The sequence below is a fragment of the Saccopteryx leptura genome, chromosome X, assembly GCF_036850995.1.
Source record: "Saccopteryx leptura isolate mSacLep1 chromosome X, mSacLep1_pri_phased_curated, whole genome shotgun sequence".
In the NCBI taxonomy this organism is placed as follows: domain Eukaryota; kingdom Metazoa; phylum Chordata; class Mammalia; order Chiroptera; family Emballonuridae; genus Saccopteryx; species Saccopteryx leptura.
The window spans coordinates 35,241,166-35,265,226 of NC_089516.1; the positions used below are offsets into that span (position 1 = coordinate 35,241,166).

The 24,061-nt window shown below is 49.8% G+C and overlaps 2 protein-coding genes, 1 non-coding gene and 1 pseudogene across 5 annotated transcripts in view; 2 read left to right on the forward strand and 2 right to left on the reverse strand.

Annotated features, from left to right (window-relative positions):
• RPL10 (ribosomal protein L10) overlaps positions 1 to 11,251 on the forward strand; it is a 70,533-nt gene extending 59,282 nt beyond the window's left edge. The window contains exons 2-7 of the mRNA XM_066356507.1: positions 8,180 to 8,217; positions 9,134 to 9,192; positions 9,285 to 9,392; positions 9,552 to 9,690; positions 10,802 to 10,964; positions 11,046 to 11,251. Coding sequence (XP_066212604.1) covers positions 8,195 to 8,217; positions 9,134 to 9,192; positions 9,285 to 9,392; positions 9,552 to 9,690; positions 10,802 to 10,964; positions 11,046 to 11,198 — 645 coding nt within the window. The 5' untranslated portion in view covers positions 8,180 to 8,194 and the 3' untranslated portion in view covers positions 11,199 to 11,251. The remainder of the gene's footprint in view (positions 1 to 8,179; positions 8,218 to 9,133; positions 9,193 to 9,284; positions 9,393 to 9,551; positions 9,691 to 10,801; positions 10,965 to 11,045) is intronic.
• Positions 10,623 to 10,756, forward strand: LOC136386625 (small nucleolar RNA SNORA70). Its single transcript, XR_010747990.1, has one exon. It is a non-coding gene; the product is annotated as a small nucleolar RNA SNORA70 (small nucleolar RNA).
• Positions 11,252 to 12,141: 890 nt separating the features above from the next.
• DNASE1L1 (deoxyribonuclease 1 like 1) lies at positions 12,142 to 22,869 on the reverse strand. 3 transcript variants are annotated; one of them, XM_066356506.1, is made up of 9 exons: positions 22,673 to 22,869; positions 20,828 to 20,961; positions 16,879 to 17,081; positions 16,027 to 16,115; positions 15,860 to 15,946; positions 13,488 to 13,588; positions 13,226 to 13,338; positions 12,894 to 13,142; positions 12,142 to 12,819 (listed from the first exon to the last, which is right to left on the reverse strand). In XM_066356506.1, the coding sequence occupies exons 3-9, from the start codon at positions 17,005 to 17,007 to the stop codon at positions 12,694 to 12,696; spliced, it is 894 nt and encodes a 297-aa protein (XP_066212603.1). In that variant the 5' UTR covers positions 17,008 to 17,081; positions 20,828 to 20,961; positions 22,673 to 22,869; the 3' UTR covers positions 12,142 to 12,693. The 3 variants fall into 3 exon arrangements, with proteins under 3 accessions (XP_066212603.1, XP_066212602.1, XP_066212601.1); XM_066356505.1 differs by lacking the exon at positions 20,828 to 20,961 and having other exon boundaries at positions 22,679 to 22,868; XM_066356504.1 differs by lacking the exons at positions 20,828 to 20,961; positions 22,673 to 22,869 and adding an exon at positions 22,088 to 22,635.
• Positions 20,069 to 20,186, reverse strand: LOC136386522 (5S ribosomal RNA; annotated as a pseudogene).
• Positions 22,870 to 24,061: the final 1,192 nt, after the last annotated feature.

The window sequence follows — 24,061 nt, forward strand, 5'->3', positions numbered from 1 at the left end:
CCAGGCCCCACCTCAGATCTCCTACATCTGAGACTGGGGAGGGCCCAGTGACCTGGGTTTGAACAAGCCCTCCAGGTGCTCTCCTGCATCTGCACCCCGCAGCGTGAGAACTACCAGGATGGCTGTCTCCTGATCACACCCTGTTCTAGAGAATCCACCACCAGCTCTCTGCAGAGCTCACCCTGACCTCCCCAGGTGAGAAGCAGGCAGGCACATCTGACTACTGCAAACACAGGCTGTCCTGGAGAAGAACAGGCCTGCTTGCGCAGGATTTCTTTCAGGAGAACCACCCTTGTCAAGTGCCACGGAGAAAACTGTAACTTCCTTCCGTCCACACCTCTGTGGACAATGCTCTCAACTCTGTCCTCCTCTCCCTGGATACTACGCTTCTGTGCGTGCGTGTTTTTGTGTGTAGTGCACGCTTTATATAAAACTGTGCTGAAACACAGTGGGCTCAGAAAGCAGTGTGTACGTGAGTGGGTGTGTTGCGGTGGGGTAACCTTCTGGGCCTTGGGAAGATGCAAGCTCCCTTGAGCTCGGAGTAAGGCCACTCTCATAAGCAGGACTGGGCGGGGCCGTAGACGGACTGACCCTGCCCTTTGCCATCCGGGTGGGGTCGCTGCCCTCCTCATTCCCTCACCAGGCCCCTGGGGTCCCTGATACACTGTTCCTGGCCATTTAGAGCTCCAGACACACTCAGGATGGTGGGGGGGAAGTCTTGCCAGGAGAAGTGGGAGGGACGCCCGACGGAGCCCCCACAATCTCCCGGGGTCTGGACTCGGTGGTGGCTCCTCCCTGGGGGAAGGCATAGATCCTCGGGTCTCGGGAAATGGGACTCGGACCCAGCACAGGACCTTTAGGAAAGAAAGGCGGAGGCTGGTGGCCGGGGCGTGGCCCGGCCGTGTAAGGCACCGCCCCGATCGCCTCTGCGATCCTCTCCTCAAGTCAAGTCAGCACGCCCACCGGAAACTCCGCCCCATAGGTCGCTGAGCCCCACTTCCGGACAGATTCTTCAATGGCCAAGCTGGTCTCGTGAGCAGCCCCGCCCCCATGCCGCCTGAAGAAGGGCAGCCCTGGTCCTGACGGACACTTTTTCTGTCCAATAAACGGCAGCCGATATCCGCGCCGTTTTAGGCTCCGCCTTGGTGAACTTCTATCTTGGCCTTTGGCTGGGCAAGCTGTGGACCTGCGAGAGTTCAGGGACTTTGCACGTAGAGCTGCGTAGTTGTCCTGTCTGTACACGCTTAGTCCTGCCTGCGTACTTGTGGTGTGAGCTTGTATTTTGCAGTAATTAAATTCAAAGGAATTACATAAAAACCTCACGACCTCGGGGCCCCGCCCGCAGTTCCTTAGCGCCAGCATCTTGCACACCTAATGCAACCTCGCAGCAGGGAATGAATGGCATTGGCGCCATCCCAGAGCTGCTCCGGGTTCATTGTGTGTATGTTCACGCGTGCACACGCATAACTTGGTGCACTTTCATCACGCGATAGATTTAAGTGACCACACTGTCATAAATGTCCAGCCTGTTCCCTCACACGGGTCCCTCCAGTTGACCTCTCAGAACCACCGCCTCTCCCCTTCTGCTGCCAACCCATGGCGACCAGTATTGTATTCTTTTCCCTACTATTTTTTCAAATGAAGATTGTTACGTAAATGGAACTGTGCAGTATGTAACCAGAAATGAGGTTTTTTAATCACTCATGTTGCCCTTGAGGTCCATCCAGGGGTAGTCTTTTTATAAAAAGTGGCCACTTTTGCAGTGCTTGTCAACCTAGTCCCTGCCGCCCACTAGTGGGCGTTTCAGCTTTCATGGTGGGCGGTAGCGAAGCAACCAAATGGCGCCGCAATTGGCCCACTATGAAAGCTGGACCACCCACTAGTGGTCGGTAGGGACCAGGTTGACCAGCACTGTAAAAGTGGGCGGTTTTTATAAAAAGATTGACTACCCCTGATTGTTGCAGGTATCCATAGTTCTTTTTATGGCTGGTGTGGCAAATAGTGTTCAAGAATTCACCCACTGAAGGATGTGATGCTTGCTCTCAGTCTTACTTAGGCTTCTACAAATAACACGCTATGAACATTGATTGGTGCATAGGATTTCTTGTGATTACAAGTTTCCATTTCTTGACAGAACTGCCCAAGAGTGCAAGGGTGGGGTCCTATGGAAACGGATGTTTAGCTTTAAGAGAAACCCGAGTTGCCTTTCAAAGTGGCTGTTCCATTTTACATTACCACGGTACTTACTTTTAAAATGCCTAATTGAAAAGTTTTACAAAACATTATTTTAAGCAAGATTGTTAACAATTTTGTTTCTCTGCTAACTACATTTTTCTATGCAATCACCAACATAGTTATTCCAAGTTTTAAAAAACATGTACCTTATACATTTTGATTGTGCTTTTCTTTTACTTGATAACATATCTCTGAGATCCTTCCATGTCGGTACACAATGTCTAGTTCATTTCTTCTCTGGCTGTTTGGTATATGATAGAACACATATACCATGCATATAGTTTACACAATGAATCCCCAACTGATAGACTGGCACGGTTTTTTTGTTTGTTTGTTTTTTTGCTATTCACTTCAATACTGCAACCACCTGCTTTGAACAGGTGTCAGTCTCCCTCTTGGATAATTTTATTTATTTATTTATTATTTTTGTGTGTGTGGTGACAAAGACAGAGAGAGTCAGAGAGAGGAACAGATAGGGACAGACAGACATAAAGGAAAAGAGATGAGAAACATCAATTCTTTGTTGCAGCTTCTTAGTTGTTCATTGATTGCTTTCCCATATGTGCCTTGACTGGAGAGCTACAGCAGACTGAGTGACCCCTTGCTTGAGCCAGTGACCTTGGGCTCAAGCTGGTGAGCCTTTCTCAAACCAGATGAGCTCGCACTCAAGCTGGTGACCTCGGGGTCTTGAACCTGGGTCCTCCACATCCCTGTCCGATGCTCTATCTATTGTGCCACCACCTGGTCAGCCTAGGATAATTTCAAATTAGTTGAATTGCCAGGTCAAAACCTATAGGCAAAAAAAAAAAGGCAAAAAAAACCCCAAAACAAAACCTATAGGCATTGCCCTGGCCGGGAATCTCAGGTGGTTACAACATCGTCCCGATATGCCAAGGTTGTGGGTTCAATCCCCAGTCAGAGCTCATATAAAAATCAACCAATTAATGCATAAATAAATGGAACAACAACTCGATGTTTCTTTTTTCCTCTCTTACCTCCTCTACCTTTCTAAAATCCAAAATTAAAAAAGAAAAAAAAACCTCTGGTCATTTAACATGTTAATAGACTCTATGTAAGTATCTCCCCAAAAGACCTTACTTGTCATACACTAGACTAGACTGTTAGGCCTCGGTTTAATATGTTGCAAATATTTTTGTTTTAAAAGACTAGACTTCATTGTTATAGCTGTCAAGAAGTTATCCAGTTTTTCAGCCTGGGCTGTGGTTGCGCAGTGGATAGGGCTTCAACTTGGAATGTTGATTTTGCTGCTTCGAAACTCCAGGCTTGCCCAGTCAAACACATATGAGAAGCAACCACTACGAGTTGATGCTTCCTGCACCTCCCCTACCTTTCTCTCTCTCTCTCTCGTCTCTCTAATATCAATAAGTAAAATAAAAAAATAAAAGAAGTCCTACAGTTTTATATTATCACATTTATTAAACTCTCAATTGATGATTTCTGGGTTGTATTTCTTGGGCATAGAGACCTCCTCCTATATGTGACGAGAGTAAGGAGACTCCGAGCGGAATTTCTGAGTCCTGTTGAGCAACTGCTCAATGACCCAGGTGGGTGTTGGTCATAGGACCTGGGCTGCCTGGGCCTGGATTAGTAGCTGAGACTCTCAGACACCAGCTCCTGCCCTCCAGGAATACCAGTTCATTTTGGGAGAAAGACAAGAAAATGCACAATGAGAAGTGTTTAGTTACATTGTTCAAAATGCATAGGTGGCGGCTTGCAGGTAAGGGAGGGAAATCCCTGAGGAGACAGCAAAGAAAAACAGAGGGGTGAGTGGGGGCCGGGGCCCAGAGAGGTGCTGCCAGCTGGGTTTCCAAGGCACTCAGGCTTAATGGACCTCTGAAGGGGAGAGTCAAACTGAGATGCTGCCCTGGCCAGATAGTTTGGTTGGTTAGAGCAACGTCCCAAAGCTCAGAGGTTACTGTTTCGATTCCTGGTTAGGGCACATACAGGAACAGATTGATGATCCTGTCTCCCCCCCACCTTTCTCTCTTGCTAAAATCAGTAAAAAATATTAAAAGAAAAAACTGAGACACCACCTAAGACCAGTGGAAGAATATTTCCACGAAAAGGAAGGCTAGGGATTAAAAAAGATGTCGGTCCATCTGAGCCTGCGTCTGAGCAAGCAGATCAGGTAACTGTCACCCACAGCATCAATGTGCAGGGGTGACTACCTGGCTGCAGGCAGAGAGCCTGTGGCGAACCCCTGGTTGAGAGGAACAACCCCCCCTTCGGTAGCACTGCTGGGCTCCTGGCAGAGCAAACCCACACTCCCTGGAAGGAGACACCTCACCCAGCACCCCCACCCAGGACTCCCAGAGGCCCCGCTCAAGATGGGTCAGCAATCTAAAATTGAAGACACCACCTATGTTCATGGAAAATCAGCAGGTCTGACAAAGAGAGGATTGGCCCTGTCAGTGTCCCCAGAGTGTAACTGTCAGAGGTCAGATGATGTAATTTTCGGTAGTGGCTGTGCGTGTGTGCTGCGTGCCTGGACTTGTCCATCCCACCCTCTTGGCAACCACTGCAGGGTGGTAGCAGTGTCATCCCTGTTCTCCAGAAGAGGAAATGAGGAAAACAGGACAAAGAAGGATTGCGCAGTTTGTTCTGAATCACTAGCTAGCAAGCGGCCAAGGCAGGGTGTGGATCAAGGACGTTGGGCTCCAAGTCTGAGCCCTTTTTGCAGGCTCTGTTCTGCAGACTGGCTTGCTCCCTCATTCAGAGGTTCCCGGGTCGTGCAGGTGGCACCTCAGTACGTGCCCCCAGGTGTCAGGGGAGAGCCGTGGGGAATATCCCCCAGCACAGAAGGAAGCGAGGCTGGTGACTGAGGGGGACTTAGAAGCCCAGATTGATATTATTACCTTTGAATTCTTTCTTTTTTTTTTTCTTTGACAGAGTGAAGGACCGATAAGGACAGACAGGAAGGGAGAGGATGAGAAGCATGAATTCTTCATTGCAGCACCTTAATTGGTCATTGACTCCTTTCTCATATGTGCCTTGATGGGGTTGGGGGATGCTACAGTAGAGCAAGTGGCCCCTTGCTGAAGCCAGCGATTATGGGGTCATGCCTATGATCCCACGCTCAAGTCAGCAGCTCTGTGCTCAAACTGGAGGAGTCCATGCTCAAGCTGGTGACGTTGGGGTTTTGAACCTGAGTCCTTCCTATTTCAGTCCGATGCTCCATTCACTGCGCCACTGCCTGGTCAGGCTGTATTAAATGACATTTTTAATCACCAAATTGATATTAATGATTATCGAGATTTTGTGGAAAACATTTTTATTTTATTTATTTAGTTTTTTTATTTTTCCGAAGCTGGAAACGGGGAGGCAGTCAGACAGACTCCCGCTTGTGCCCGGCCGGTATCCACCCAGCATGCCCACCAGGGGGCGATGCTCTGCCCCTCTGGGGCATGGCTCTGTTGCATCCAGAGCCATTCTAGCGCCTGAGGCAGAGGCCACAGAGCCATCCTCAGCGCCCGGGCCATCTTTGCTCCAATGGAGCCTCGGCTGCGGGAGGGGAAGAGCCACTGGCCAGGGCTTCGTGGAAAACATTTTTAAAAATTCCCAGAACTCTGCCCTGGCCGGTTGGATCAGTGGTAGAGCGTCGGCCTGGCGTTCAGGGGTCCCGGGTTCGATTCCCGGCCAGGGCACACAGAAGTGCCCATCTGCTTCTCCACTGCTCCCCCTCTCCTTCCTCTCTGTCTCTCTCTTCCCCTCCCGCAGCCGAGGCTCCATTGGAGCAAAGATGGCCCGGGCGCTGAGGATGGCTCTGTGGCCAATGCTCTATCCACTGAGCAAACTGGCCAGGGCCACAGAGGAATTTTAGAGTAGATATATCACATTTCATATGAACACTCCACCCCCCCCCAACTATGTTCCATAGGAAGGCCCTGAAGCAGGTCTTTTCAGTGAGGCATTGAGAGCCGCTAGAGGGGAGACAGTTGTCTGTGTGTGTTTTGAGATTTTATTTATTGATTTTACAAGGGGAAAGGGGAGCAAGAAGAATCAGCTCATAGTTGCTTCACTTTAGTTGTTCACTGTTTGCTTGTTGCATGTGTCTTGACTGTGCAAGCCCAGGGTATCAAACCGGCGACCTCAGTGTTCCACTGTGCCACCACAGGCCAGGCCAGAACTTGTGTTTTTGAAAATCTCTAAAAAGACCAGTGTCTCTAGGAAATAGACAGGCAGCCTTCTACAGTACTGCTTGATATATATAACCCTAAATTACCTAGGTCTGGGAGCCAAACAGCTGACTTTAGTTGTCACAATAGAGGGTCATAGCCTCCAACCTAGTTTCCAGATGCAGAGCCCCCTGACGGAAGGGAAGGCTGGGTCCCCTGGGAAGGCTTCTGCTCCACTTCTGGATGTGTCCACCACAAATCTTCCCAAGCCTTCCCAAAGGGACCTGCAGCCATCCACTAAAGTGACAGGTTATCCTGAATAACAGGCATGCTTGAGCAGGATTCCTTTCTCCTAGGGCCACCCCCCCAAGTGACACCGAGAAAACTGTTACTTCCTGTCTTCCCCACCTCCTGAAGCTGAGACAGACCTTTGGTGAACAGCACATTCCTGGGTGACTAGCCCCACCTCTGCCTACCTCTCCCTGGAAACTAGCTAGGCTCCTGTGTGGTGGGGGGAAGGTAGGTTGAATCCATGCTTTACAGAGAAATGTCCACACTCAGGAGGCCCTGAGAAGGTAGAGGCTGCTCTCAAGAGGCCTGGGCTGGGTGGGGCCAGAGACAGAGTGACCATGCCCTTTGCCATACGGGGTAGTCACAGCCCTCTTTCTCCCTTTTTCTGAGTCACCATAGAGAGAGCACAGCGTCTCCTCTCTTTGTAGGGTCCAGGGTAAGCAGGAGAGGTCCAATGGCGGTATTTACGGGGTCTCCTGGGCCCTGGATTTCAGTGGAGGATTCTCATTGGCCTTTTGGTCGTGGGTGGGCGTAGACACCCCCCCTCCCGGAACCCGCGCTGGCTATGCCGCAACTCTGAGTAACGGAGACGTGGAGCAGAGCTCACAGCAAAGCTGGCTGCAGACCTTAGGCGGGGGGTAGGAGTGAGGGCATGGTGGCGGGCCTCTGGCTCCGGCCCTCCTATCCACAAAGGAATGCAGGCCGAGAGTCCAGCACGGCATGTCCCCTGCGGGTCCTGGAACCCAGAGCGAGGCACAGATAACGTGTCCTGGCAAAGTGAATCTCTGAAACACGCGCGCAGCCGCCGAGAGCCGTATCTGGGGTACTTTCCTTCTTTTTTTTTTTTTATGTGCCTTGACCGCAGGCCTTCAGCAGACCAAGTAACCCCTTGCTTGAGCCTGCGACGTTGGGCTCAAGCTGGTGAGCTTTTTGCTTAAACCAGATGAGCCCTCGCTCAAGCTGGCGACCTCAGGGTCTCGAACCTGGGTCTTCTGCATCCCAGTCCGACGCTCTATCCACTGCGCCACCGCCTGGTCAGGCTATTATTATTTTTTTATTTTATTTTTTTACTTTCCTTCTTTTAACTCTAGGCTTACATAGGTACAGCAAAGCCTCAGGCCGAGTTCTGCGCCCTAGACGGCCAGTTGGAAGAGCGTTTCTCAAGCTGACATGGTTAACCCCTTTCCGCCAGCTGACCGCCGCGATCTCGTGCTCTACCGCCTTTCCATTTTGCGCACGTATCAGCCTGCCCGCACGCAGGCGCAGAGAGCCATTGCGTCTATGATCTGCAGGTCTGAAAGAGCGTCCCCCCGCCCTCCCCAGAACTCTATGGTTCCTACGCGCGAAGAGAGACCGCCTATATAAGGCATGCGCACGCGTGGGAGCTTCTCTTTCCCTTCGGCGTGGTGAGTAGTGGTGACTGTGATCTTGCTTTGCCCTTGCTGATTCTTTCCCCTGTTTCCAGCCCTGTCTTCGTCTTCTGTTCTGACTTTTTCTGTTTTGTTGCAGCCATTGACTATCCCTGTGTCGTCATGGGCCGCCGCCCCGCCCGGTGGTGAGTGTTGAACCCGTGAAATTTCGGTACTGAGAAGAGGGATAATTGCATTTGTCGCTGAAAGCAATCGTGGGGTGGGGCTTCCCTAGTCCTGCTTTCCTGTTTTGGAAACAGACTATATGTTGTTTACTGTACCTTCTGGATCTCTTTAGATCTTTGTTTATGTTGGAATCCATGGGAGTTTATATCATGTTTTTAAACTTAAACACGATCTCATTCTTTAAGCGCCTCCACAGTTTTATTGGGTGTTGCACTGACCCTGTACTGCATTTCTGAGCCAGTTTCAGGCTGGAAGCGACGTCCGCCTTGCATCCTACCTTTTGTTCTGGAAATTGGCCTTCTCAGGCTCACTGCCCTCTGGGTCTTTGTGTGCCATCCCCATGTTATTTCCGGGCTATGCGGCCTGAAGGCTGCGACTCCTTGTGTGGCCTGCAGGGGGCTCCGGGAGCCCTTCATGTGGCTTGGAAGCAAAATGCCACGTGCCCCAGAATCTAGGTGGATGGTATGAACTGTGCTGTCCTTAAGCAGTACATTTGTATTACGTAGTGTCTGGAAGTGAGAGGTTTTTCCCTGTTTTTGAGTATACTGGGGTGACACTGGTTAACAAGAGAAGTTTAACTGGGAAAGTTCGTTTCAAAGTGTTGGCCTTATAGGAAGTTTAAAACCTAACAAGGGTTCAAGGAAGATATTTTTGCCTGTATGTTCCCAATATGGCTGTCCTCTAACTTTTGGCCACCTAGTTGTGACTGTCTTTAGAGCCACTTCTCAGAAGTGAAGACATCTTACAGATTGACTTGTGTTGTCTTCCCCCTTTCCCAGCCCTCTTTTGGTTTTAATTTGGAGGGAGCACTGGAGGTAACTGTTGTTGAGTTCATTTGTGAACCCCTTGAAACCTGGGTTTCCCCCTCCCCTGCAGTTACCGGTATTGTAAGAACAAGCCGTACCCAAAGTCTCGCTTCTGCCGAGGTGTTCCTGGTAAGTTGCAGAAGGACTCCCCAACTCGTTTGTCTGCACTGACTCAACTGTCTGTGGCATTCCACACACAACGTAACCCATGCTTTTTTCAGATGCCAAGATCCGCATCTTTGACCTGGGGCGGAAGAAGGCAAAAGTGGACGAGTTCCCACTCTGTGGTCACATGGTGTCAGATGAATATGAACAACTCTCCTCTGAAGGTGAGGTACAGGAATTACCAGTTCATTAATCATGAACGCCCAGTTGTGAGCCTCTTTTATAAAACTCACCCAGGCAATACAGATGTCCGGAGAGCCAGGGACGACCGTGTTAAGTGCTTCTGTGCCCTTCTCACTGCTCTCTTCCTTCCCCCCACCCAGCCCTGGAGGCCGCCCGTATTTGTGCCAACAAGTACATGGTGAAAAGCTGTGGCAAAGATGGCTTTCACATTCGAGTGCGGCTCCACCCCTTCCATGTCATCCGCATCAACAAGATGTTGTCCTGTGCTGGTGCTGACAGGTAAGCTGGGTCTTGGGTATTTTCCCATAACTTAAAAGCATCTGTATTGAGCTTGATATTTTTATTTTTTAGTGACAGAGAGAGGGACAGGCAGGGAGAGAGAAGAAGCGCCAACTCATAGTTGTAGCACTTTGCTTTCTCATACATGCTTTGACAGGGGGACTCCAACCAAGCCAGCAACCTTTGGGCTCAAGCAGGTGACCATGGGGTCATATCTATGATCCCACACTCAAGCCGGCAAGCTTGGGTTTTCTAGCGTGGGTCTTCAGGATCACAGCTTGATGCTCTGTCCACTGCGCCACCACCTGGTCAAGTGAGCTTGAATATTTTTAAAAGGTTTTTATTTAATTCCTGGTCTGTGGTGGCATCTGCTACACGTTGATGCTTCTAACTCCTCCCCTGCTTCTCTATCTCTCTCCTCTCCTAAAGTCATTAAGTTAAAAAAAAAGATTACTGATTTTATGGAGAGAAGGGGGAAGTATCAACTTATAGGTGCTTCACTTAGTTGTTCATTGATTGCTTGTTGCTTATCATATGTGCTTTGATCACGCAAGCCCAGGGTTTTGAATGAGACCTCAGTATTTCAGGTTAGTGCTCTATCTGCTGCACCGCCACTGGCCAGGCTGGGCTAGATTATTGTATTAGGGCAAACAGGTGGCCCCATGTAAAGACTCAACCACCCATAGTAAAGTCCGCCCAACAGCTGCCAGTACATTAGCAGACACTAATTGCACATATCCCTAGATCAGCGGTTCTCAACCTGTGGGTTGCGACCCCGGGGGTCGCGACCCACAGATTGAGAACCGCTGATCTAGATGAATAGCGCTGATTCTGAGAAACAAGCATTGCTGTGGCAGTTGTGTGTTGGAGGGCTTTCAGATGAGCCCATTGGCACCTTGGCAGGGATTCTGGTTAATATGTTTTGGGGTTCACTGCAGCCAATTAAGCCGACCGTGCTCTTTTACAGTGGGGGCCCGGTGTGCAATGGCTGCGAACAGTAGCATCCTTGGTAGTGTATGCAGCCTGTTGCTGGTATGGGTTGCTTTAAGGGACCTTGGATACAGCCCTTTCTGGTGGACACATATCTGACCTCATGCTGTCCCCAATCTAGGCTCCAGACAGGTATGAGGGGTGCCTTTGGAAAGCCCCAGGGCACAGTGGCCAGGGTCCACATTGGCCAAGTCATTATGTCCATCCGCACCAAGCTGCAGAACAAGGAGCACGTGATTGAGGCCCTGCGCAGAGCCAAGTTCAAGTTCCCTGGCCGCCAGAAGGTAAGCAGTGCTGCAGCCTTGGTCCCGCCTTTCTTTGCCCCAGTCCCCAATATCTTGACTTGATTCTTTGTTTCCCCCCAGATCCACATCTCTAAGAAGTGGGGCTTTACTAAATTTAATGCAGATGAATTTGAAGACATGGTGGCTGAAAAGCGGCTCATCCCAGATGGCTGTGGGGTCAAGTACATCCCTAATCGTGGTCCTCTGGACAAATGGCGGGCCCTGCACTCATAAGAGTCTTTGGTGGTGCCCCACCTTACATGCACTAATAAATCTTACTTCCTGTCTGTGTCTTTGCATCTGGATTCATGGGGGAGGGGGGAAGCCTTTGGGAATTCCAGGTTCACTGTCCACTGTCTTTCAAGAAAAACCTGACAACATACCAGGGCCAGTGAACAAGCAAGCCCAGAACAGCAGCCTAGTTGGGACATTGACTTGGACCTGCCTAGGTCAGAGGCAGAGGCTGTAGGTTCAAAAGCCCAAGCCATGGTTAGTTGGTCCTGATGCATCAAGTGCTGCCTTTGTAATAGTGACCTTCCCTGGGACATAAAGGTTTGTGGCTTAAGGCTATCCTTGAGCTGCTATGGAATCTTTCTTTGCCCATAGGTCCCAAGCCAGCAGCGTCACAGGAAATGGGGAGAGCTGAACATCACACTTAAGGATTTCTTGCAGCCTGACCTATGGTGGTACAGTGGATGGAGTGTTCACTTGGAATGCTGAGCTCCCTGGTTTCAAGTCCTGGGCTTGCCCAAAGCATTTACCAGAAGCAACTAAGTTGGCGTTTCCCATTCCTCCCCCTGGCTATCTTATCTTCCCTCTAAACAGTCTTTCTGTCTGGACAGAGCAAGCCTGGGGCTTCAAACTGGTGACCTCAGCATTCCAGGTCAAAGGCTTTATCCACTGTGCTACAGCAGGTCAAAGATTTCTTAAGAGTTTAAAACTGCAATCACCAATTTCAGTTCATCTATTAGTGACATAGCTGGTTCATATATATCCACACATAACTTTAGAGAGAAAGGAGAGAAAAAGCATCAATTTGTCCCACTTATTTATGCATTTATTGGTTGCCCCATTTAGAAGTTTTTTCCCCCATTGATTTGAAGGGAGAGACAAGCATCAGTCTCCGTTTAGTTGTACTCTTACTAATTGCATTTTGTATGTAGCTCTTTTCATCAGATTGAGCTTAAATGTACCAGCCATCTCTGAAGTGACCAAAATTTAAATCAGCCATTGTTTGCTAGTGCGTGTAAACTGCTTATATCCATTATGTCTACTGGGATCTTCACATTGGTTATGAGTCCTGTGTACAATAAAGATGGCATAATGACATACTGCTACATACATGTAGTGTCCAATCTTTCTGTGTATGTTTTCCTCAGTTTTTCACATGTGATGCCCTTTCCCCTCCCCCAGCCCTAGAGCCCACTCCCGCGCCACACACACACGGGGGGGGGGGGGGGAGGAGGGAGAATGCCAGGGCCCCGCTTTCCTCTTATACAGTCTAACGCCAGGCACAGGCCCAATAGGGAACACAAGCCAAACCGAAGGCAGAGGGCTGCAGTCGGACAGGGCAGGGCTGGAGGACAGCCGCAGTGAAGCCCCTCGAGTTGTGTTGGCCCCAGGGCAGATAGACCGTAGGGGCTGGGGTTTGAGTTCTCAAAGCTGCGTGGTTACACCTGTGGGCAGCAGGTACTAGGTTAGAGGGGGACGGTCAGGCCTCCAGGCCCAGCTAGGAGCGCAGGAGCAGCAGCAGCAGCGACGGCAACAACAGGGTGGCCAGGGTGAGAGGCTGGATCTTGTGCGCCGCCCCGTTCAGCTCAACCTCCACAGGGTAATGGTCACTGATGTTCAGGGCCTGAGGGAGGACAGAGGGACAAAGTGTCAGGGCTGAGGGACTTCCCTGTGACCACTCCTGCCTTGTCCCTTTACCTCGTCCTCAGTGAGCCGGAACGCCCTGGGGAAGTTGAAGGCAGCTGCGGTGTGCAGCAAGCTCCGGCAGCGCTCTCCGTGCAGCACTATGCGATCGTAGGCACAGTGGGTGCTTGCCCGCACGGTCGTGTCCTCCCCATCGGCAATCGCCCAGTAGAAATCTGCTTGAGTCCGCAGCGCCAGCTCGCTCAGGCGCTTTTTGGTCAGTGAAGCACAGTTAGCATTGAAGTCCCCAAGCAGGATTATATCCTGGAGAGTGGGACGGACAGCTGGTGGGCGTGGCCAACCTGCCATCCGGTCCCATCTCTCCTGTGCAATCTGCCCAGCCTTACCTTGCTCTGCCAGCGCTGGGAGACATCCAGAAACACGTCGTACAGCGCATTCAGCTCCTTCTCTACAGCCTTCGGAGTGGTATGTAGGGGGACCAACACCAAACTGGGAAGGACTGCAAGGCCACAAAGATGGAGGGCTCCTATCAACTCCTAGCCCTTCACGCAGCCTCCTCTGGACGACTAAGCCCCGAAAGAACCAGCCAGAGCCCTCCCCCACCGCTTTCCACTTCACAGAGCAGGGCCACCCTTCTTCCCCTCCTACCCTTGCTAGGCAAAGTGAACTGGGCCACAAAGGGCTCCCTGGCAAAGAGGTCATCCTTGTCATTGTACACGTAGTGATCCAGGACCTGCGTCTTGTGTGACCTGGGGAACAAAGGGATGGGAAGCAGTGGCCCTACATCACTGGTTTTGGTTTGCAAGTGCCAACATCAAAGCTGGCACTTAAGGAGGGGACCCTCCACCGGCAGCTTTGCTTCATGTAGGCACAGCCTTCCTAGCCTTTTTTCTAGACTTTTATTGAGATAAAATTCATATACTATAAAATTCCAGTGGTGTTTAGTACATTTACAAGGTTATATAGCCTGACCAGGACTGGGACGCTGAGGACCCAGGTTTGAAACCCCAAGGTCGCCAGCTTGAGTGTGGGGTCACAGACATGACCCCATGGTCACTGGCTTGAGCCCAAAGGATGTTGGCTTGAGCACAAGGTCGCTGGCTTGAGCAAGGGGTCATTGGCTCAGCTGGAGCTCTCCCCCCCCCCCCACATATGGAAAAAAATCAATGAAAAATTAAAGTGCCACAGCTGGTTTGATGCTTCTCATCTCTCTCTCTTCCTGTCTGTTCCTATCTGTCACTAAAAAAACCCCAACAAGGTTGTATAACTATCACCAGAGTCAATTTTATGTGTGTGTGTGTACATATTTAAGCAAGAGAGACAGGAAAGGGGAGAGATGAGAAACATCAAGTTGTAGTTGCAGCACTTTTAGCTGTTCATTGATTGCTTCTCATATGTGCTTTGACCCAGGGGCCAGGGGGCTCCAGTCGAGCCTGTGACCCCTTGCTCAAGCCAGTGACCTTTAGACTCAAGCCAGAGACTATGGGACCATGTCAATGATCCCATGCTCAAGCCGGTGACACTGCTCAAGCTGGCGAGCCTGCACTCAAGCTGGATGAACCTGTGCTCAAGCTGGTGACCTTGGGGCTTTGAACCTGGGACCTCAACATCTCAGGTCGATGCTCTATCCACTGCACAACCACTGGTCAAGCCACAATCAGTTTTAGAACATTCTTGTCACCCCAAAACATAACTGTACCCATTAGCAGTCTCTTCCCATTCTCCTCCCACTCAGCCCCCAGCAGCCACTGATCTATTTTCTGTCTCTAGATTTGCCTATTCTGGACATTTCATGTGAATGTAATCACATAATATGTGATCTTCTGTATGTGGCTTCTTTCTCTTAGCATAAGTTTCCCGTGTTGTAGCATGGGTCAGTATTTCATTCCCTCTTATGGCTGAATAATATTCTGGTGGATAGAGAGACAACCTTTATCCACTCATCAGCTGATGGACACTTGAGTCACTTCCACTTTGAGGTGTTATGAGTGATGCTGCTATGAGCATTCCTGTGTGGATACTGTTCCCCATTATGTTGGAATGAATTCTAGACATTACATAATTGCATCTATATAACGTAGTGGCACAATGGATAAAGCATCAACCTGGAACGCTGAGGTCGCCATTTCAAAACCCTGGGCTTGCCTGGTCAAGGCACATATGGGAGTTGATGTTTCCTGCTCCTCCTCTCCCCTTCTCTCTCTCTCACTGTCTCTCCTTTCTAAAATGAATAAATAAAAATTAAAAAAAGAAGGAAACATCTCCTTCCCTGACAGTCCCTGTTTACCCTCTCAATCCTGACCCCAAAGGGCCCCCTCAAGCTGTCCTCCCAGGATCCTAGGGCTGTTTCTGGAAAATGTGTCCACCCAAGGCCCATGACGGGCCCTGGTTGAGCCTCTTCCCAGAAGACGCAGCCAGCCACTCCCAAACCAGATCACACATGCTATGAGCCCCAATGCCTTCCACAGGAGAGAGGCAGAGAGGTCCAACATCTGAGCATGGAGAAGGCCTGCTGTAGGGACACATGAACACCAAAGCTGGCAAGGGTAGAGGAGAGGCCAGTCCTAGAATAAAACGGTTGAAGAGGCCCTGGCCAGTTTGCTCAGTGGATAGAGTGTTGACCCAGCATGCAGACATCCCAGGTTTGATCCCGGGTCAGGGCACACAGAAATGACCATCTGCTTCTATTCCCCTCCCTCTTCCCCTTCTCTCTCTCTTTCCCTCTTGCAGACAGTGGCTCAACTGGTTTGAGCATCAGCCCGGGGCACTGAGGACAGCTCGGTGATTCAAGCATCAGCTCCAGACAGGGGTTGCCAAGTGGATCCCAGTCAGGGCGCATGCGGGAGATTGTCTATCTCTCCTCCTCTCACTTTAAATAAATAAATAAAAAGTTTGAAGAGAATAAGTGCAATAAGAAGGCGAGGGCTGCCCCAGGAACAAGAGGCCTGCAGCCCTTAGGGACTACTCAGCAATCTCATAGAGGGCCAAACACAGTGTGCTTGGCCACCATCTGTGCTTACCGATAGATGTACACGTATGTCTCCATGTATGTGCTACGCCCCAGCGGAGGACTGCTCAAGATTTGGTAGGGCCCAGAGCCATCAAATCTGCCAGCAAAGGGGAGTCCAGGGTCAGAAGCCCTGAAGCTCAGGGGGGCCCTGGATTAGTCCCACAGAGCTTGGCTCACCGGTTGAGTTCTCGAAGCAGGAGGGAGATAGCAGTGCCGGAAGAGTCAACCACCTCCTGCAGCACCATGATGTCACAGCGAGCCAGGATCTGCAAGATAAGGAAGGTCGGCCCCACTTAGTGCCAGCTGCCCTGGCAGGGGGGTGCAGTCCCTAAAAACGTGGCACTGACCACTGATGTGGGCAAGAGTGTCATAGTGTGCTGGCTATGACCCACAGAGAGTAGTGGGATTAAAAAAAAGACCTGGGAGGCCCTGGCCGGTTGGCTCAGCGGTGGAGCGTCGGCCTGGCGTGCAGGGGACCCGGGTTCGATTCCCGACCAGGGCACATGGGAGGGGCGCCCATTTGCTTCTCCACCCCCCTCCTTCCTCTCTGTCTCTCTCTTCCCCTCCTGTGGCCGGGGCTCCATTGGAGCAGGGATGGCCGGGGTGCTGGGGATGGCTCCTTGGCCTCTGCCCCAGGCGCTGGAGTGGCTCTGGTCGCAGCGGAGCGACGCCCTGGAGGGGCGGAGCATCGCCCCCTGGTGGGTGGGGCGTCGCCCCTGGTGGGCGTGCCAGGTGGATCCCGGTGAGGGGCATGCAGGAGTCTGTCTGTCTCTCCCCGTTTCCAGCTTCAGAGAAATGCAAAAAAAAAAAAAAAAGACCGGGATAAAGCCGAGTGCCGTTTCCACCCACTGCACCCATTTTCCAGAGGAAGAGACTCAGCCCAACAACAGAGAAGGAACTTACTAAATGTCTCTGCACCCATGTCTCTGGATGTCCTTTCTTTTCTGGGATATTCCTCGGGTCAGGCAGGGCTGGGGGCTTTGGCCCGTGGCCCTCAGGAGTGCAGCTTCCCTACAATGATGAACCTACCTGAACTAAGGTGTCCATCACATGCTCCCTGGCCACCTTGGCGAGCGTCAGTCGCTGGGCATTGAAGGCACAGATGCGAAAGGTCTCAGCCACACCAACCAGGAGCAGGAGCATAGCTGGGCAGTGCATGGCTGTGTCCGGGCTGCTGGGACCCTCTGGAGGAATCCAGGTCACCCAGGGTATTGTCCCAGTTGGGCTTGGTTCTGGTTTCAGAAGGACATGGCGTTAGGACAGAGAAAGTAATGCTCATCCTGTTGCCCAGCACCAGCCCCTCAGAGCTGCCAGCGTTGCAGATTTCCTGCCCTTTCTCCCTGTGGACATCTTCTGACATTGGCACATATGGCTCAACCTCATTTTGTTTTTAATTTTTTAAACTTTATTTTAGAGAGAAGAGAGAGAGAGAAGGGGGAAGGTTCAGGAAGCAAGTCCCAAATGTGCCTTGACCGAACAAGCCCAGGGTTGCAAGCCGGCGACCTCAGCATTCCAGGTCGACACTTTATCCACTGCGCCACCACAGGTCAGGCATCAACCTCATTGTTTTAATTGTAGTAAAATACACATAGCATAGACTTTAACATCTCAACCATTTAAAAAAGGTTTTTTGTTTTTTTTTTAGCGATAGAGACAGACTGGAAGGGACAGAGAGGAGAAGCATCAACTCATAGTTGCAACACTTTTTAGTTGTTCATTAATTGTTTCTCATATGTGTGTTGACCTGGGCGGGGAGGGGAGGACTCCAGCCAAGACAGTGACCCCTTGCTCGAGCCAGCAACCTTGGGCTTCAAGCCAGTGACTTTTGGGGTCCAGCCAGTGACCATGGGATCATGTCTATGATCCCACACTCAAGCTCGTGAGCCTGTGCTCAAGTCAGCAACCTAGGGGTTTCAAACCTATATCTTCAGAGTCCCAGGTTGACGCTATATCCCCCACACCATTACCTGGTCAGGCTCCATTACAGTTTTTTTTTTTGTTGTTGTTTTTTTACAGAGACAGAGAGAGAGTCAGTGAGAGGGATAGATGGGGACAGACAGACAGGAAGGGAGAGAGATGAGAAGCATCAATCATCAGTTTTTTATTGTGACACTTTAGTTGTTCATTGATCGCTTTCTCATATGTGCCTTGTCCGGGGGGCTACAGCAGACCGAGTAACCCCTTGCTCAAGCCAGCGACCTTGGGTTCAAGCTGGTGAGCTTTGCTCAAACCAGATGAGCCTGCGCTCAAGCTGGCGACCTCAGTTTCTCCAACCTGGGTCCTCCACATCCCAGTCCAACACTCTATCCACTGTGCCACTGCCTGGTCAGGCTCCATTACAGTTTTTAAAAAAACTAATTTTAGAGAGAGAGAAAGGGAGAGAGAGAGAAACATCGACTGTTGTTCCACTTATTTATGAATGCATTGGTTGATTCTTGTATGTGAAATTGAACTCAAAACTGGCGTATTGGGATGATGCTCTAACCAACTGATACCTGGTCAGGGTACATCTTAACCATTTTTATTTTTTTATTTTTTTATTTTTTAAATTTAATTTAATTTTATTTATTCATTTTTAGAGAGGAGAGAGAGACAGAGAGGGAGAGAGAGGAGAGAGAGACAGAGAGAGAGAAGGGGGGAGGAGCAGGAAGCATCAACTCCCATATGGGCCTTGACCAGGCAAGCCCAGGGTTTCGAACCAGCGACCTCAGCATTTCCAGGTCGATGCTTTATCCACTGCGCCACCACAGGTCAGGCCTTAACCATTTTTAAAAAAGATTTTATTTATTGATTTTAGAGAGAAGAGAGAAAGATAAGTGGGGGTGGGGAAGGAGTGGGAAGCATCAACTCATAGTAGATGCTTCTCATATGTGCCTTGACCAGGCAAGCCTGGGGTTTTGAACCGGTGACCTGAGCATTCCAGGTCTATGCTTTATCCACTGCACTTCCACAGGTCAGGCACATCTTAAACATTTTTTTTTTTGTTTTACAGAGACAGAGAGAGAATCAGAGAGAGGGATAGACAGGGACAGACAGACAGAAACGGAGAGAGATGAGAAGCATCAACCATCAGTTTTTTGTTGCGAGACCTTAGTTGTTCACTGATTGCTTTCTCATATGTGCCTTGACCACGGGCCTTCAGCAGACTGAGTGACCCCTTGCTCGAGCCAGCGACCTTGGGTCCAAGCTGGCGAGCTTTTGCTCAAACCAGGTGAACCTGCGCTCAAGCTGGCGACCTTGGGGTCTCGAACCTGGGTCCTCCACATCCCAGTCCGAAGCTCTATCCACTGCGCCACTGCCTGGTCAGGCACATCTTAAACATTTTTTTTTTTTTTTTGCCGTTAAACACAGTTCCATTTTAATTGTAAACAAATGGACATAGGTCCATGCACGCCCCCTTCCCACAAAAGTCCCAGCGTCCAAACACAGAACGGATGGCTTGCCATGGGCTGCATACTGCATATGGTTGCAAGGCACATCGCACAAATTACAACAATCATCTTAAACATTTTTAAGTGTACACTTTAGTGGCATTAAATACATTAACATTGCTGTGTAACCATCACCACCATCCATCCCCAGAACCTTTTCATCTTCCCAAATTGAAACTGTTTACATTAAACACTAACCCCTCATTTCCCCCCTATACTCCCTGGCCCAACCACCCTACTTTCTGCTTGTGTTTCACTATTCCAGAGGCCTCATAGAATGGAAGCATATAGTATTGGGCCTTTGTGTCTAGCTTATTTCATTTAGGATAATGTCCTCAAAGTTCATCCTTGTTTCAGCGTGTGCCAAAATTTCCTTCCCTTTTTTTTTTTTTTTTTAAGTCTACCACACCCAGCCTGACCTGTGGTGGCGCCACCAGATAAAGCAGGGGTTGGGGACCTATGGCTCGTGAGCCAGATGTAGCTCTTTTGATGGCTGCATCTGGCTCGTAGACAAATCTTTAATAAAAAATAATAATAATAACGTTAAAAATATAAAACATTCTTTTTTTTTTTTTTAATATAAAACATTCTTGCCTGACCTGTGGTGGCGCGGTGGATAAAGCGTCAACCTGGAAATGCTGAGGTCGCCGGTTCGAAACCCTGGGCTTGCCTGGTCAAGGCGCATATGGGAGTTGATGCTTCCTGCTCCTCCCCGCTTCTCTCTCTCTCTCTCTCATTCTCTCCCCTTTCTAAAAAATGAATGAATAAAATCTAAAATAAAAAAATAAAGCCTACTGCACCCAGTTTTCCCAGGCAGTCTCCCATCCAAGTACTAACCAGGCCCAACCCTGCTTAACTTCAAAGTCGGACAAGATCAGGCATGTTCAGGGTGGTATGGTCATAGACAAAATTTCCTTCCTTTATGAGGTTAAATAATATTCCCCTATATGGAGAGATCACATTTTGTTCACCAATTCATCTGTGAATTTATACTTGGGTTCCTTCTACCTTTTGGCTACTGTGAGTAATGCTGCTATGAACATGAGTGTATGAATATCTCTTCAAGTTCCTCCTTTCAATTCTTTTGCGTATATACCCAGAAGCAGAATTGCTGAGTCAATTTGTCTTAAAGATAACATCTGTAACTCCGTGTTTAATTTTTTGAGGAACCGTCACACTATTTCCCATAGCAGCTGCACCAACTTATATTCCTACCAGCAGTCCACAAGGGTTCTACCTCAGGATGAATCCCAGCTTTTCACCACCATTAGTAACTAGGAGGACCATCTTCACGAATATCTCTTTTCTCACTTGTGAGATGTTATCTTTAAGACAAATTCCTAAGCCTTAGCCTGGTAGCTCAGTTGATTAGAGCAAAAGACTGTGGGTTTGAACCCTGGTCAGGGCACATACAAAAAGTAACCAGTGAATGAATAAAAAAATGGAACAACAAATAGATGTTTCCTTCTCCCTCTACCTCCCTATCTCTCTCTCTTCCTCATTTTCTCTTAAAAAGTAATCAATAAAAAATAAAGACTTAGCCTGACCAGGTGGTGGCACAGTGGATAGAGTGTTGGACTGGGACGTGGAGGACCCAGGTTCGAAACCCCAAGGTTGCTGGCTTGAACGTGGGGTTCATGGCTTAAGCGTGGGATCATAGACATGACCACATGGTCGCTGGCTTAAGCCCAAAGGTCGCTAGCTTGAGCAAAGGGTCACTCACTCTGCTGTAGCCCCCTGGTCAAGGCACATATGAGAAAGCAATCAATGAACAACTAAGGTTCAGCAACGAAGATTTGATGCTTCTCATCTTTCTCCCTTCCTGTCTGTCTGTCCCTATCTGTCCCTCTCTCTGTCTCTGTCACAAAAAGAAAGACTTAAAAAAAAATAAGACAAACTCCCAGAAGTCCAATTGCTGGGTTCCGGCATATGCATTTAAAATTATTACAGATAGTTGCCTTGGCTGGATAGCTCAGTTGGTTAGAGCACTGTCTCCATATTCTAAGGTTGTGGTTTTGATCCCTGGTCAGGGCACATACAGGAACAGATTGATGTTCCTCTCTCTCTCACTTGCTAAAATCAATAAATAAGTTTAAAATAAAAATAAAATAAAATAATTTCAGATAGCCCTGGCCCGGTAGCTCAGTTGGTTAGAGTGCCCTCCTGATGCACCAAGTTTGCGGGTTCAATCCCTGGTGAGGGTGCATACAAGAGTCAACCAATGAGCCTGACCAGGCAGTGGCGCAGTGGATAGAGTGTCGGACTGGGATGAGAAGGATCCAGGTTCGAGACCCCGTGGTCTCCAGCTTGAGCGCAGGCTCATCTGGTTTAAGCAAAAGCTCACCAGTTTGGACCCAAGGTCACTGGCTCGAGCAAGGGTTACTCAGTCTGCTGTAGCCCCATGGTCAAGGCACATATGAGAAAGCTGAACAACTAAGGTGTCACAACGAAAAACTGATGATTGATGCTTTTATCTCTCTCCCTTCCTGTCTGTCTGTCCCTATCTATCCCTCTCTCTGACTCTCTCTCTGTAAAAAAAAAAAAAAAAAAAAAAAAAAAAGTCAACCAATGAATGCATAAATGAGTGGAACAACAAATCATGTTTCTCTCTCCCTTCCTCTATCTCTAAAATCAATAAATAAAAAATTTAAAAATATTTCAGAAACACCAAGTCACCCCATTTCAGTGAGGGGTGGGGCTCCTTTCCCATGCCCCACCACGTGAGCCCTTCTTGTTCATCTTATCATCTGGAGCATCCCCGTCTTCCTGAGGATCTCTCTGTGTGTTTATCTTTGTCTCAGACTCACCCATATTTTGCTCCTTCGGGCTCAGCTCCTTGATTCACCCTGTTCATGTGGCCTTCATTGAGTGATATCCTAAGTCTCTCTACTTCTATCTGCTAGCTCTTCTCTGTCACCTTCACACTGGGGTTCCCTTTCTGCCTCTCTCAGGCTCTATCTGCCTGTTTTTCTTGGTCTCTCTTCTCCGTTGATCTGTCATAGTTTCTCTGCATATCTTCACTCTCCTGGCTGGACTCAATGTCTGTCTCTCCCTCATCACCTGCTCTGTCTGTCATGTTAGTTTGGGCCTCCTGCCTGGTGCCTATTCTGGGATGTATGTGGGTATTTGGGTAGCCCCGGGCTGGCAAAGGCAGGCTTGGACGCTCTATGGCCAGGGAGGGGCCCGCAGGAAAGTGGAGGACAAGAACCAGAGAGTGGCTGTTCTTGGGCTCAGCCAAAGCCCAGCCTGGGCTCCCAAATCAGGCCTTGGCCCCAGCCCTGGGGTTCCCTTCCCCTCTCACTACCCTCAACCTCTGGGGTGGGGCTGGGGGCAACTTCTTCTCCCCTCTGACCAGAGGGCTTCCATACCTGCGCAGAACAGCTTGTCTGCACACCTACCTCGGCTTTAAGCGGATCGAGATACCCCCACGGAAACGCAGCGCCTGCCTGACATGTACCGGAGAAGACAAAAGAGGAACAGGGTGTCTTCGCACCCCTCTCGTCCTGGCTAAGCAGATCACCCTACCCTTTCCGGCCGGCAAGACTAGTCCCCGCTCAGCCCCGGGAGCCTGCAGGCAGGGCGGGCGCCTAGCCTGCGATTGGCAGACCTGCCCGCCCCCTTTCTCCCCCGACCCCGCCTTCCGCCTGCTCATGTGGGACTGGGCGGGGGCAGAGGCCCGGGGCTGCTGGCAAATGACAGCCCTGTGAGTCACGGAGATCGAGCGGCAGCAGCCCGTTAAAGAGGTGGTTGCCTGTACCAGAGGCGTATGGCGGGGAGGGACTGGCGCCCGAGCGTAAACCCCGGGCTGCATTCTCCCAGGCCCGACGCTTAGCCCAGGCCCCCGGGACTCCCGGGGCGCGTCCGGGGCGGGACATAGGGGAGCCCCGCGGAGAGTCTGGGCACCCTCGAGGACTAGAGCCTTCTCTTCCTGTCCTCAGGCCGGGCCCCAGTGTGGCTACACGCTCCTGAGTACTGTGGAGACCCAAAGTCAGCGACAGATGGCGCAGGAACGGGCCACCGTGGGGGAAGGCAAGGGCGAACTGAGAAACTGCTGTCGAGAGAGATTGGAGAAGTGGCAGCTTAGTACTGCGTGGGCTCCAGCGCTGTCGCTGTTGGGACAACTGGGGTACTCGGGTGGGTCCTCACTGGATGGTTGTAGAGCGGTCATCAGGACGATGCCCCGTTGCCAGGATTGGGGGTGGTGATGAGCAGGTTTGAAAAAAATATTTAAATCAATAAAATTATGATTTAAGATAAAAAATAGACTTTGAGGGATACAGGGCTTTCTTCTAGGGGTGATGAACATGTTTTGGAACTAGAGGTGGTGGTTGGCAACATTGTAAATGTATTAAGTGATATACTATATTACTATGTATATTGTTACATATATATATTGTATCACATATTATATATACACATAGTACAATTCTGTAACATTGTACTCACATAATATTACATAATATATAGAATATAACCTGTATGTAACATACATAAAATATATTATTTAAAATGCTATAAAATACTATTCAATGGTTAATTCTATGTTACTTGAATTTTACCTGAATAAAAATAAAGGGGAAAAGAAGTCAAGTGAAAGTACTACGCCAGCCGCGATTCTGAGTGGTGTCAGGTAGTCCTACTGTGCAACCCATGTTACCTACGGAGATTTTTCTGGGGAGGAATTGAAACAAAAGAGACGTGGAACTGGCTGGCAGCCTCGAACTGAGGCTGCGCTGGGGCCAGGCGGGGTTAGGGTTAGGACTGCCCCCGCGGCCGTCAAG

Excerpts from the sequence above, each read along its gene's own strand:
- DNASE1L1 (XM_066356504.1), bottom strand. Across the intron at positions 13,589-15,859 it reads ACATACGTGTACATCTATCG|GTCACACAAGACGCAGGTCC; the intron begins GTAAGCACAGAT and ends TTTGTTCCCCAG. Across the intron at positions 12,820-12,893 it reads TCCGGCTCACTGAGGACGAG|GCCCTGAACATCAGTGACCA; the intron begins GTAAAGGGACAA and ends GTCCTCCCTCAG.